This window comes from Cololabis saira, chromosome 12 (genome assembly GCF_033807715.1).
Source record: "Cololabis saira isolate AMF1-May2022 chromosome 12, fColSai1.1, whole genome shotgun sequence".
NCBI classification, from domain to species: domain Eukaryota; kingdom Metazoa; phylum Chordata; class Actinopteri; order Beloniformes; family Belonidae; genus Cololabis; species Cololabis saira.
In genome coordinates this window covers 42,069,905-42,083,096 of record NC_084598.1, presented here as the reverse complement: position 1 = coordinate 42,083,096, position 13,192 = coordinate 42,069,905, and the positions used below count along the sequence as shown (strand labels likewise).

Sequence of the window (13,192 nt, the reverse complement as noted above, 5' to 3'; positions counted from 1 at the left end):
TCTTAAGCTGTAAGCCACGATCAGCAATATTAAAATAATAAAAGACTTGCAATATTTCAGTTGATTTGTAATGAATCCAGAATGTATGACATTTTTGCATCACAGAAAATGGTTAACGTTAGCTCAGCAGGCTATGCCTGCTGTCAATCAAAACACCCTTTCCCTAATTACACATTAATCTGTTGCTTTAAATAATGTTACCTGATGGGCAGAGGTGGTAGTAACGAGTTACGTTTACTACGTTACATTTACTTGAGTAAGTTTTGGGAAATGTTGTACTTTTAGGAGTAGTTTTGAATCACTATACTTTTTACTTTTACTTGAGTAGATTTGTGAAGAAGAAACTGTTCCTCTTACTCCGCTACATTAGACTACGTTGAGCTGTTACTTTTCTTTTATCCCTTTTATCCACGTACGCGTCAATCTCATGACATCACTGGTGATTCTTTGGGGAAAATGTTTGTTTTTGCATGTTTTATCACATTTACACAGACTCAAACACACACAGAGTTTCTATGAGTTCATGTTTGTTCTAGTTCTGCCTGGTTAAAAAAGAAAAGTACAAAGGCTTGAAATTTTGTGCTACTTGTTCTTAATTTATTTTTTTATTCTGTTATTTTATTAATTTTATTATTTATTAAAGTACTTGAATTTACTTTAAGCTTATTTTAATTCAAGCTATGTTGTATTAATTTTAATTTATTTTATTATTTTATTGATTTAATTTGCCTGAAGATGATTATTTTGTACTTTTATCTGTTTGAATGGTTGTGTTAAAAAAATTAATCAGACGTTACTCAACAGTTACTCAGTACTTGAGTAGTTTTTTCACCAAGTACTTTTTTACTTTTACTCAAGTAATTATTTGGATGACTACTTTTTACTTCTACTTTAATCATATTATTCTGAAGTAACAGTACTTTTACTTGAGTACAATTTTTGGCTACTCTACCCAGCTCTGCTGATGGGTTACAACCAGGTTGTAATATGCTTTTGTCTTGGTTTGAATGTTGCCTCTTGGGACTAAAACCAGGCTGTGGGAGTTTCCTGCCGCCCATGTGGTCAAACGTGGTATTGCGGTGTAAAGTCTGTTTCTCCCATAAATACATGGTAAAGACCACTAGTATAAAAAAAAGACTTAGGTTGAAAAAAACAACAATGTACAACAGAAGAAAATAAAGAATCAGATTTGTGAAAAAAACTGACAAAATGAGATGGATGGATGTTGGAGATGAAGACCTCTGTTTCACTTAAAAGGAGAAGCTAGACAAGAACTGTGCTAAGGGTTTTAGATGGCCTTCTATTGCTATATCTATATGCCTCTGTTTGTTTTAGTGAATAGATGAGCAAGTGAAAGAAGCCTGTGCTTTGACGTTTACCTTTTGCTCACCAGCGATTTCAGCTACTTCATCTTGACTGGCTGATTTCCAGCAGCAGCTGCCAAGACACTGATACGACAAAAAAGACAAAAAAAAGGTCATCAACTGCAGATGAAAACATTAAGAAATGGTTTTATATATGTGTTTCTTTGCTTTCTTGTTTCTTTTATTGTGTCTCTGACTGAAAGTAGAGGCTTCGATTAACTTGCCTGTCAGGAAATACTGTACGTCAGATGTTTAGGACCACTTAATTGCTCATTTGCAGATAACAGCTCACAGTGAAAACCCTGTTGTGGAGGTCAGTAATTAGACGTAGGGTCAGACATGGAGTTTTAAAACCTGCCGTGCAAACGCAACCTCGTAACATATTGGGGGAAAAAGGGCATTTTCTCAGAAGTGCATTGCACTGTTTTGGAGGAAAAAAATCAATTTTCTACAGCGTCAAGGGGGTCTGCTGGTCTACCCCCCCACCCCATCGATCCAAAATCACATCAAGACTTCCAGGGAAATCAATATTGTTATCATAAGACACTAATATTAAAACACATGGAAAAGGAGTCTCAGTATAAATGGTAACATGTTGAAAGATGCTCAGTTACATAAAACCTACCTCTGGCTTGTGGATTACTGCACTGATTTTGTATTGGGATCAGATGATGCGAGTACTAGGGATGGGCGGTATGGACTAAAACATTCATCATGATCATTTCTGGCATTTATCCCGATAACGATAAAAATGACAATAAAAAAATACCAATTCAACTCCATCTTTTCAACTATAAATCTATCTCGCTCTCAGATCCGCCATGTTTGTTACACAAAAACGTCATCAACGGGGATTTATCTTTCTTTCTTTCTTTCTTTCTTTCTTTCTTTCTTTCTTTCTTTCTTTCTTTCTTTCTTTCTTTCTTTCTTTCTTTCTTTCTTTCTTTCTTTCTTCAGGCTCATTTCTTTCTTTCTTTCTTTCTTTCTTTCTTTCTTTCTGGCTCATTTCTTTCTTTCTTTCAGGCTCATTTCTTTCTTTCTTTCAGGCTCATTTCCTTCCTTCCTTCCTTCCTTCCTTCCTTCCTTCCTTCCTTCCTTCCTTCCTTCCTTCCTTCCTTCCTTCCTTCCTTCCTTCCTTCCTTCCTTCCTTCCTTCCTTCCTTCCTTCCTTCCTTCACGTACGTTGTGCGTGGATTTAACGCAGAACCATAAATCAGCTTTACACAAAAACGTCACCAACGGGAATTTATCGCCCATTCCTTGCGAGTACTTTGCTCTCGTTTTACTGGGAGATAGTTAGCAGAACCTTAAAGGCAGTTAAAGCTGCACAAATACATCTTTAGACTGAGGCAAGGCAGCTTTGTATTTATATGGTGCAAGCCATTTAGTGTTTTACAACTTAGAAACTAATTGAGAATATGTTGATTAAGAGACTACAAGTACATAAAGAGGGAAAAGAAACATTTTAAAGACATATTTTTTTCAAAAATCCCTTCTTCCAGGACCTTTGTGTTCCTACCAACCGACTTCAAACTCGATTTTGAAAGAGTTGTGACGGATAACTTGACTCTTCTCCTCTTCTGGTCTACTGTAGCAATAGTCCGATATTTTTCTTGGGGCCGTCCAAAGTAAACATTTACTTTTGTTTCCTGGATACATGGTCCATTACTAAGCATTAGCCGCTAACTACCCGCTGTCTTCAACAAGGAGGACGTGATTGCTCGGCTTGCTCGCTCGGCTCTTGAGTGCTTGTTTGTATCTGATAACGTAATGCAGCGTTTTGAATGTAAGATATTTTTGCCCTCTCTCTGGTAACTCTCTCTCTGGTCTTTGTGGGGAAAACAAAGTACCATACTTTGATAAACAGCCTTGAAGTGTTTGTCGCTGAAGATTTGCTTACTTCTCCTTTGGAACACTCCTACGGAGCCCCTCTGGTGACATTTGAAAAAAATAAAATAATGCGTGGCCACGCATTAATATCTCGTGGCCACGTTTTAATAACTATTATTTTTTTCAAATGTCACATGTTATTACTACACTCGCCATGACAATACTCTTGCTCTTTAATATAAATAGACTATAATTACCGTTATTAATGATGAAAAACCATCTCACCAAGGAAGTTGCATCCACGAAGTCCAGACAGTAGGTTATAATGCCATCCACGAGTAAAATAATGCGTGGGCACGAGATACATAATGCGTGGCCACGCATTGATTATCTCGTGGCCACGAGTTATTAATGCGTGGCCACGCATTGATTATCTCGTGGCCACGAGTTATTAATGTGTGGCCACGCATTGATTATCTCGTGGCCACGAGTTATTAATGTGTGGCCACGCATTGATTATCTCGTGGCCACGAGTTATTAATGCGTGGCCACGCATTGATTATCTCGTGGCCACGAGTTATTAATGTGTGGCCACGCATTGATTATCTCGTGGCCACGAGTTATTAATGTGTGGCCACGCATTGATTATCTCGTGGCCACGAGTTATTAATGCGTGGCCACGCATTATTTTATTTTTTTCAAATGTCACCAGAGGGGCTCCGTACACTCCCTTAAACCTCATGCTGGTTCTGCATCTTTTAAAATCCCGTGTTCTGCAGGTACCAGGTCCATTAGCTCTGCTTTGGGCCCCGTTTCCACATAGCAAAAACGGTGGTGTTTTCATGCGTTTTGGCCATTCGTTTACACGAAAACGGAGCTCAAAGTCACCAAAAACCATCATTTCTGAAAACTCCGGCCAAAGTGGAGATTTTCAAAAACTCAGTTTTCACGTTTGCGTCTAAACAGAGAGAAACGGACATTTAGGATTCAGAACGTCACATTATGAGACAGAAACGTCACCAGCGTCATGAGTGACACCTGTGTTTACAATTTGTTTGGCCACCGTCAATATTTTCTTGTATTTTACCTGTTTTATATTCTAAAGTCACACTTAAGTAACTCCACTTCTCTGTCAATCCAAACGAAAGACTCTTGTTCCGTCTTGGAAGTAACTGGTAGTCAAAGCTGATTTATGGTTCTGTGTTACACCAACGCAGAGCTACGGCGTAGGGTACGCGGCGGGGTACGTAGGCTACGCCGTCGATTTAACGCTGAACCATATTATTCAGGCTTTACACGTGTCATTTGTTGATGTTTTTTTCCAGGATTCTGATTGTCTAGCATGACTTTATCTTCTCGTTACACTGCCCCCTGCAGGTTTAGCTGCTCATAGCACCTTAACAGCGTATTTATCCGGGTTTGTGTAAACGAGGATATTTTTCAAAACGTAGAGGGGGAAATATCCGTTTTTGTAAATACCCGGCTATGTGTAAACGTGGCCTTGGTTTTCTTCCAGTAGACCTTTTCTGAAGAAAGTCCAATATGTCGGTCCCTGCTGTTCCCCTTCTTACTCTTCCTCATCTAAATGCTCTCCATCCTTCATCAAGCTCTTTAGTGGCAGTCACTGCCATTTTTCTGGGTGTCTACTGATTCCTTTCCAAACCTCTTCAATGTCACCTCTGTTTGCCTGGACTTATAAGGTGTAAAATAACTGTTTCCGTCTTAACGATTGTCATAGATAAAACGAACATTATTGCTAATGACTTCCACAGGAAGTATTTACATTGCTCAGAGGGTTGGCAGCAGATGGGAGAGTTATTGTCTTGTCAATGAAGAGCTGCCGGCCGACATGGCCAGTAGAAACCACGATCGCTCTGCCTAATGAAGTTTTCGCACACGGAAGCAGGTCGAGGCCAGAGTCAGCTGCTGTTGCTCCCCGTTGTGCACTCGCAGCTTATTGGATTTCCTGTTCACTTGTGTGCAAACATGTTCAACACAGTTTCAAGGACGGTATCATTAAAGTGCAGGTTTATACTTTTCAGTGGTTTATATTCACAGCACGTAGAAGTTTCATGCAGGGGTTGTTTTTGTTATCCAGTGCCATCGTTTCAAAGCATTCCTCGTGTTGTGGACCAGGTGGATTTTAACCAGAACACACAAGCCACCTGCTTGCATGACTAACGAGTAGGAAACCCCCTGAAATGTCCCGTCTGTACCAGTGACGTAACTGTGAGAGAAAACTATAATAATTAAAGCTGCAAGCAGCAATGAACGGGCCCTCGTGCGTGCAATTTGTACCAATTAAGGTCAAGTACTCAAAACCGAATTTGATGACACCACCCACAACTCTCTATGTCAAACCATTCAAAAGTTATAGCAGAGAAAAGTTTTCTAGGGGGCGCTGTTGAGCCATTAGGCCACGCCCATTAATACAAACCATGAAATATCAAATTTATCACCAGGCCTGGCTTGGTTTGGTGACTTTTGGGGAACTATCAAATATGGACCAATCATGAAGGGGGGACGCGACGGTAACACTTTTGAAAGAGAAGAGTAATGTGCATCGTCGCAGGATGGAGACAAATATTTTGATGTATAACACACCTGGGTGCACGTTACGGTTCGGGCCGTATTAACTGCCGAAGGAATGGCATAAATTGCGCCAAAATTACGCGATTAATTCAAAATGTTCATAATGGCCGACTTCCTGTTCGGTTTCGGCCATGGCGCCAAGAGACTTTTCTTTAAGTTGTGACATTATACAGGTGTGTACCGATTTCCGTGCATATACGTCAAACCGTATTGTGGGGCTTGAGGCACAAAGTTTTCTAGGGGGCGCTGTTGAGCCATTAGGCCACGCCCATTAATGCAAACCATTAAATATCACATTTTTCGCCAGGCCTGGCTTGGTGCAAAATTTGGTGACTTTTGGGGCACGTTTAGGGGGAAAAAAAGGCCTTCCTTTCGTCAGAAGAAAATTAATAAAAATTCCTACAGATACGATGGGGCCTTCGCACTGTAAGTGCTCGGGCCCTAATAATAATTGTGAACCGTCTCTTCTCTCCCCCAGCTTCCTGTTGGTCTTCTCCTGCCTCATCCTCTCAGTCTTCGCCACCATCAGAGAGTTTAAGGACAGCTCAGAGAATGCTTTGTACATCTTGGTGAGTTTCGGCGTTAATATCTTCAGTTTCAGACCAAGACTGTGGGCCTCCCCTTAAACGAAACTCTCCCTTTCCCCTGTTTCTTTACCTGTTCTCGGATGCCTATGAGAGGATGATTATGTCACATAATCCCGTAGACACTCAGCAAGTGAGCCACGATGTCATCACCCTGCTATTTGAATTACAGTGTCAAGAAAACGGACATCTTGAAATTGCATGAATGTATCATAAAGTGTGATGTCATCTTCATCTGAGTCACTTGATACACAAAAGGTTTTGAAGCTGATAACACTGACACAATTATCATTGATCACGTCTTTATCGAACACATCCATCAAACATTAGCAACGCTGGAGGAAACAGTAGGCGATTAAGTGCTAAGTTTACACACAATGGAATTCAAATGATTAGATGAAAAAGATGCTCCGTGCTCTAAATAAGTTATAACCTAATCTTATATAATAGTTTCTCTCTAAAATTAAATCTCAGGCAATCAAAAGTGTTTTTTTTTGTGTGTGTACTGATAAAAGAAAACAGTGTAATCATTTTGAAAGAATACTCATCACAGAAATTGGACTCACCGGCATCAGAACACCATCCCAATGGTGAAGCATGGGGGAGGAAGCATCGTGATTTGGGCTAACCTTGCGGTCCGAGAACCTTGACCACCTGCCATCATCGAAAATTAATTTCCAAGTTTACCACGATATCCTGCAGGATAATGTGGAGGTGGATGTCCATCAGACGAACCTTAGTAGAAGTCGGGTGACGCAGCAGGACAAAGACCCCAAACACTGAAGTAAACGACCCCAGAACGGCTTCAGAAAAAAGAACCTCCTCCTTTTGGGGTGGTCGTGTCAGGGCCCAGACCGTAGCCCCACAGAGAGACCAGACCAGACCAGACCAGACCAGACCACACCAGACCACACCAGACCAGACCAGACCGTAACCACCCAGAGAGACCAGACCAGACCAGACCAGACCAGACCAGGGGAGGAATCATCTCATCCAGAGCTACTCAAAACACTTCCCTGAAGCCAACGCCACCAAAGGAGGTTCTCCAACAATGATTTCGATAGAGACAAGAAACTATCACTTCTTCTGCTTCATCAGCCTTAGACCATTGTATTTGTATGTTCTTGTGACTTAGGTTAAGACAGGGGTCGGCCGCATGCGGCTCTTTAGCACCACCCTAGTGGCGCCCTGGAGCTTTTTCAAAAATGTTTTTTTCCTTTTTTTCCTTTTTTTCTCTTTTTTGTCTTCTTCCTTCTTTTTCTCCCTTTTCTCAACATTTCGACTTTTTTCTCGACATTTTGACTTTTTTTCTCAACATTTCAACTTTTTTCTTGAAATTTTGACTTTTTTCTCGACATTTCGACTTTTTTCTCGACATTTTGACTTTTTTTCTCAACATTTCAACTTTTTTCTTGAAATTTTGACTTTTTTCTCGACATTTCGACTTTTTTCTCAACATTTCAACTTTTTTCTCGACATTTCGACTTTTTTCCTCAACATTTCGACTTTTTTCTCGAAGTGCATAATGAAAAAAATAAATCTTCCCCCAGTTCTAACTAATATAGAAACATGCAGCATGTGTTGCCTTCATTCTAAGGCTGATACAAGACTTTTCATTTTTTGCGGCTCCAGACATATTTGTTTTTTGTGTTTTTGGTCCAATATGGCTCTTTCAACATTTTGGGTTGCCGACCCCTGGGTTAAGATCATATACTATTTTTTTATGGCAAATTAATATATAAAAGGGTTAACGTACCTTTCCTGTCCTCTGTAAATGTGGAACACAAAGAAATTCGAGTGCAAAGACTTTCACTATGTTCTGACTCTTGCAAAGTGGACAAAAACTGACCCCTGAAGCTAAAGAATCTCTGCACATCCCTTTTTACCGAGTCACAAACATTTAGATTATTTAATCTAATAAACTTTGGTTAAGTATCCCACTAGCTAACGCAGTATTTCCTCTGTAGCTTTCACTGAGCCTCGCCTGAGGACGTTTGACGACGCTCTCTTGGGACGCCTTTCTCTCACATTGAAAGCCATAGATTCATTTGGCGGACTTAAATCTCCTGCCTTCGTTTGCTCTGCAGGAAATTGTGACGATTGTGGTGTTTGGAGTGGAGTACATTGTGAGGATATGGGCTGCTGGCTGCTGCTGTCGATACAGAGGATGGAGAGGGAGGCTGAAGTTCGCCAGAAAGCCCTTCTGTGTCATAGGTGAGACAACAGCGTTGGCTTGTGTTTTACCCAGTACTGGAGTTGAGGGGAGTTGAGGGGAGTTGAGGGGGGGTGAGGGGGGATGAGGGGGGGATGGCATCCCCCCCTGAAATAAAAACGGTCCAAATCACCCCCCCTGTAAAACTGCCATCCCCCCTTTCCATCCCTTATGTCATTTCATCAATGAATGTGGTTTTACTGCTATTTCAACCTTTAGAGTCACCACCAGAAAAATAACTTTGACAATTTTCACCTGTTTCAAGTAAATTTTCACTTGAAATAAGTAGACAAATCTGCCAGTGGGACAAGATTTATCTTCTTATTACAAGCAAAAAAATGTTGTTCCACTGGCAGATTTTTCTACTTATTTTAAGTGAAAATCTACTTGAAACAGGTGAAAATTGTTGTTTTTTCCATTGATGAGTCTTGTTTTAAGTGTAATGAGATTTTTTTTTACTAAAATGAGACAGAGAAACTGTTTTTTATTGTTGTGTTTTGATGTATTTGATGTAAGCCCAGTGGATATTTAAAGCTTACAGAAGGCTGCATTTAACTGCTGCTATGTCATTCCTGCAGTATTTCTGCAGGTGTTTTGGTCACTGCTATTATTTGTAATATATTATATTATTTGTAATCGGCACAAATTATCTGTCCTCATATGATAAAATCCACCATTCCCCCTGATTTTCTTTTACAACTCGAGTACTGGTTTTACCCGTCGGGATTTCTTCTCCCACTGGAGCGTGAACACCAGAAACATTGCTGTGCTTTTCCAGTCCTTGAAAATAAACATTTTTGAAAACTATTTTAATTAAGTGTACCTCCCGAACTTAAACGGCATGAATGAGCATCGTTGTAGAGAAAGAGGCTGTTCATTCAGTGATTTGATCAGACATATTCTCTCCAGGTACATTGTGCTTTAGTGTATCTGTTCCTTTATAAAAGTTGTGTTTTATCCATCTATCCAGACATTATGGTGCTGATTGCGTCAGTATCGGTGCTGGCAGCAGGGTCTCAGGGGAATGTTTTCGCCACCTCAGCAATCAGAAGTCTGAGGTTCCTGCAGATCCTGCGGATGCTGCGCATGGACCGGCGTGGAGGAACCTGGAAGCTGCTTGGATCTGTAGTTTATGCCCACAGCAAGGTGATCTACACACTTAGTTTGGTCTGTATTCTTCCACGGAGCTGGATCCTTCCTCTTTAATAATAATAATAATACATTTTATTTATAATGCATTTTAAATTACTGAGAATCTCAAAGTGCTAAAAAATTGGTAGCTTTCTGTGGAGGAGCTGCAGCCACTCGGGTTGATTGGGTCACAGGTGTGTCCCATCAACCCCTCCACCCTGCCTGCCTTCAAAAGGCATGGCTCTGCTGGGAGAAGAAGCTGCTGTGGGAGAAGGTGCTTGGGCCGACCAGCGGGAACGGTCGGGGGGTCGTCCTCGGCGACGGGCGGACCGCCGAGACAGCCGCTCTCGGGACCGGGCCCACGGCCGTGGCCGGGGCGCGTCCAGGACCACCCCCTCCTCCTCGACGCAGCCCTGCTCCGGCTGCTGGTCCGCCTCCATCTCCGCAGCCGCCTCCGACTCTGTCTCAGGAGCCGTTGCCTGGCGGCCTGCAGCCACTGCCTCCCGGCCGTTCGGCTGCAGCGCCACCAGCGCTGCCGCGGCGAACCTCAGGCATGGTGCCGGGGTGGGCCGCTCCGGCCGTCGCTTGGCGGCCCGCAGCTTCTGCCTCCCGGCCTCTCAGTTGCGGCGCCGCCAGCCCCCCCCCGTTGCTGCGGCGAACCTCCGGCGTGGCGCAGGGGTGGGTCGCTTCGCGGCCACCAGCGCTTCCAGCCTCACCAGCTGCTGCTCGCCCTGGTCACGGAGCAGGGCGGCCAGGTCTGCCATTGCTCGGGCCAGCGCCTCCAGGGCCCGCTCCGTGCTTCTCCGCGTTTCTCCATCCCGTCGGGCCCCACGTTGGGCGCCAGTGTAACAGGGCGAGTGCTACGGGGGCCCGACCGACAGGATAGAGAGGACACGGGGTTTTCGTGCAGAACTCTTTTATTCCCAAAACACACTCTCACACGTGCCCAAGCACCTTCTCCCACAGCAGCAGCTTCTCAGTCTCCCCACGACCCCTTGCTGCTGTCCAGCCCCGCCTTATCAAGGCTGGCGGGGTGGAGAGGTTGATGGGCCCCACCTGTGACCCATCACCTGAGTGGCTGCCGCTCCTCCACCCTGCCACACTTTCATTTCTATACAACATATGTACACTTACAAAGATACATTCCCTTGTTTGTCTGTGGGGAGCTGATTCACACCATCACTTAATTGGAAAGACATTTTTAAGTTTTGGCAGAGACTTAAAAATAGCAATTTATTGCTCCGAAGACTAATCATTAATTGATCAAAGCTGCTTTGATTCAAATTGTTTCAGTTCCTCAAGAAAGTTTACTCAGCTATCCATCAAATAATACATATTTGGTTATTTAAGCTCTAGAATAATCCTGTGACGACTGACCGGCTGTAAAACCAGTTAATGACGTCTTCATTGGTGGTTTGAACTACCAGAATTTAAGCTAAAACCACTGCAGTGCTTTATCCGTGTTACATTAACTGATAAACATGAGGGTTTTCCGTGCGCCAGCTTCCTGTGATGGCGAGGAAACCGGCTTCACTCCACTTCATCCTAATGGGTTTTGAAACAGAATAGTATGACAGCATTAATAATCAGTGGAGAACATGATACCGTAAGGGTGTTTATATGCGACGTGAAAGGAAACGACAGCAAGTCTGCAGAATACGAGGAGTCGAGGGAAATAAACGCTTATGAAATGGCGCCGGTGCCACACAGGGCAGAGGACTCTCATAATGACATCTGATTTTATTACGGATTGGCCGTGTTTTACCGCTCAACAGAGGTTGCATTGCCACTTTTGCAAAGCTTCCTAGATGACATGTCTATTACTTTGGGCTCCTTGACGGTCAGTGTGCCGGTTTCCCCCGCAGGAGCTGATCACAGCCTGGTACATCGGCTTCCTGTGCCTCATCCTTGCTTCGTTCCTGGTCTACTCCGTGGAAAAGGAGTCAAATGAAGAGTTTGAGACGTACGCCGATGCTCTTTGGTGGGGACTGGTAAGACAAAAGGAGAGAGGGGGGGGGGGGGGTAACATTGATCTGTTGTATCTCATTCTCTTTCTTTTTTTTGGTTTCTTGTGTAAAAGAGGGGATACATCAGGGGTGTCAAATGTGCGGCCTGAGAGAGGTTTTCATGTGGCCCGCGAGAAGTTTCCAACGCAAAAAAACGAAATGTTAATTTACCTAAAAAGCAAGGCATAAATAATTGCCATGAATCGCAGCATATCCGATAATATATTTCTTCTACAAATCCATTGTTATTCCACAAAGAGAGCAGTTTTCGACATTTTTGTAGTTTTCTAGAATGCATTTGCCGATTTTATTTCTTTGTAGACGGTCGTTTATTTTTATTGACTGACTACTATTATATATTTTTGCAGGAAAAATATCACTGCTAAAAAAGATGATAGAAGATATTTATTCAGAGAATTTCAGTTTTGAATACGAGGATAGTGACAAAGCAAAACGGCACACTGGCGTAAATATCCGCGCCAATTTTTAAAAATAAATACACTTAATTGTACTGGAAAAATCTCTAAATTACAAAGAAACACTCTTGGATGTAATAAGAAAGATTTTGCTTTTAATTAAATTTCCTATAAAAAAGCGAAATATAAAAAAAACATACTTGTTTCTGTTTATCTTTGTGTTGTGCAACTCAGGTAGCTAAGCTGATCAGTTATCGAAGGCTTATTAATAATTTTATTCAAGAATTATTAATAATTAATAAAGTCGACTATTTATCAAATTGAATGACCAATATGATAAATAAAATCCTCGGGGCGCCACCCTGGGGCCTTAGTCCAGGGAAAATGATAACTTAACAGCAGAATATCAGTCTCAAAGTAATTACTATACCCAGTTATTAATTGAAGGAGTGGGATCCGAACACTGGCTCTGCTCAAACAATCAGATATGACCAAAATCTGTATGAAATAACAACAACCCATTAAATATCAGAATTTATTTACATATAGGTGTCAAAAGATGGTAACGTAACACCCCACATAAATCCTGAAGGCACACTACATTATTATAAAACCATTAATTAACTAGAAAAACCACAATCAATAGAAATGAAATGAAAGTTAAATGCATGGAATGGAAAAAAGAATCAAAGCAATAACAAAGATGATAAAGAACATCTGCGGTTTAAAACATTGTGGCTGCACAAAGATGGCTGCGGTGTTTAAAGACGGCAGGACTCTGGTATTTAAAGATGGACGCGCCCTTTGGGCCACGTGCGATCAGACCGGATGGCAAACGCAGCATTTAAAACGTGACTACGGGAGAAAACAACGACTACCAAATAATCAAACACGATAATGATAACAATGATGATGATGTATGCAGTAATCTCAGTTTCGGAACACAGATTTAGCTCTGAAACACTCCCAGTTAAACTAATGCACCCCTCGGGTCTCCGGGTGCCGATCAGGGGTTCCTGCCGGGTCTTTGGTCGGAGTCCCCAATCCAAGAGGTCTCC

General features: G+C 42.2%; 1 protein-coding gene across 1 annotated transcript in view; it reads left to right on the top strand.

Moving 5' to 3' along the window:
- The window catches only part of LOC133456591 (potassium voltage-gated channel subfamily KQT member 2-like), a 73,469-nt gene that overhangs the window by 23,534 nt on the left and 36,743 nt on the right, over positions 1-13,192 (top strand). Inside the window, exons 2-5 of the mRNA XM_061735086.1 lie at positions 6,264-6,354; positions 8,457-8,583; positions 9,552-9,727; positions 11,578-11,703. Of these exons, the coding sequence (XP_061591070.1) occupies positions 6,264-6,354; positions 8,457-8,583; positions 9,552-9,727; positions 11,578-11,703 (520 nt within the window). The remainder of the gene's footprint in view (positions 1-6,263; positions 6,355-8,456; positions 8,584-9,551; positions 9,728-11,577; positions 11,704-13,192) is intronic.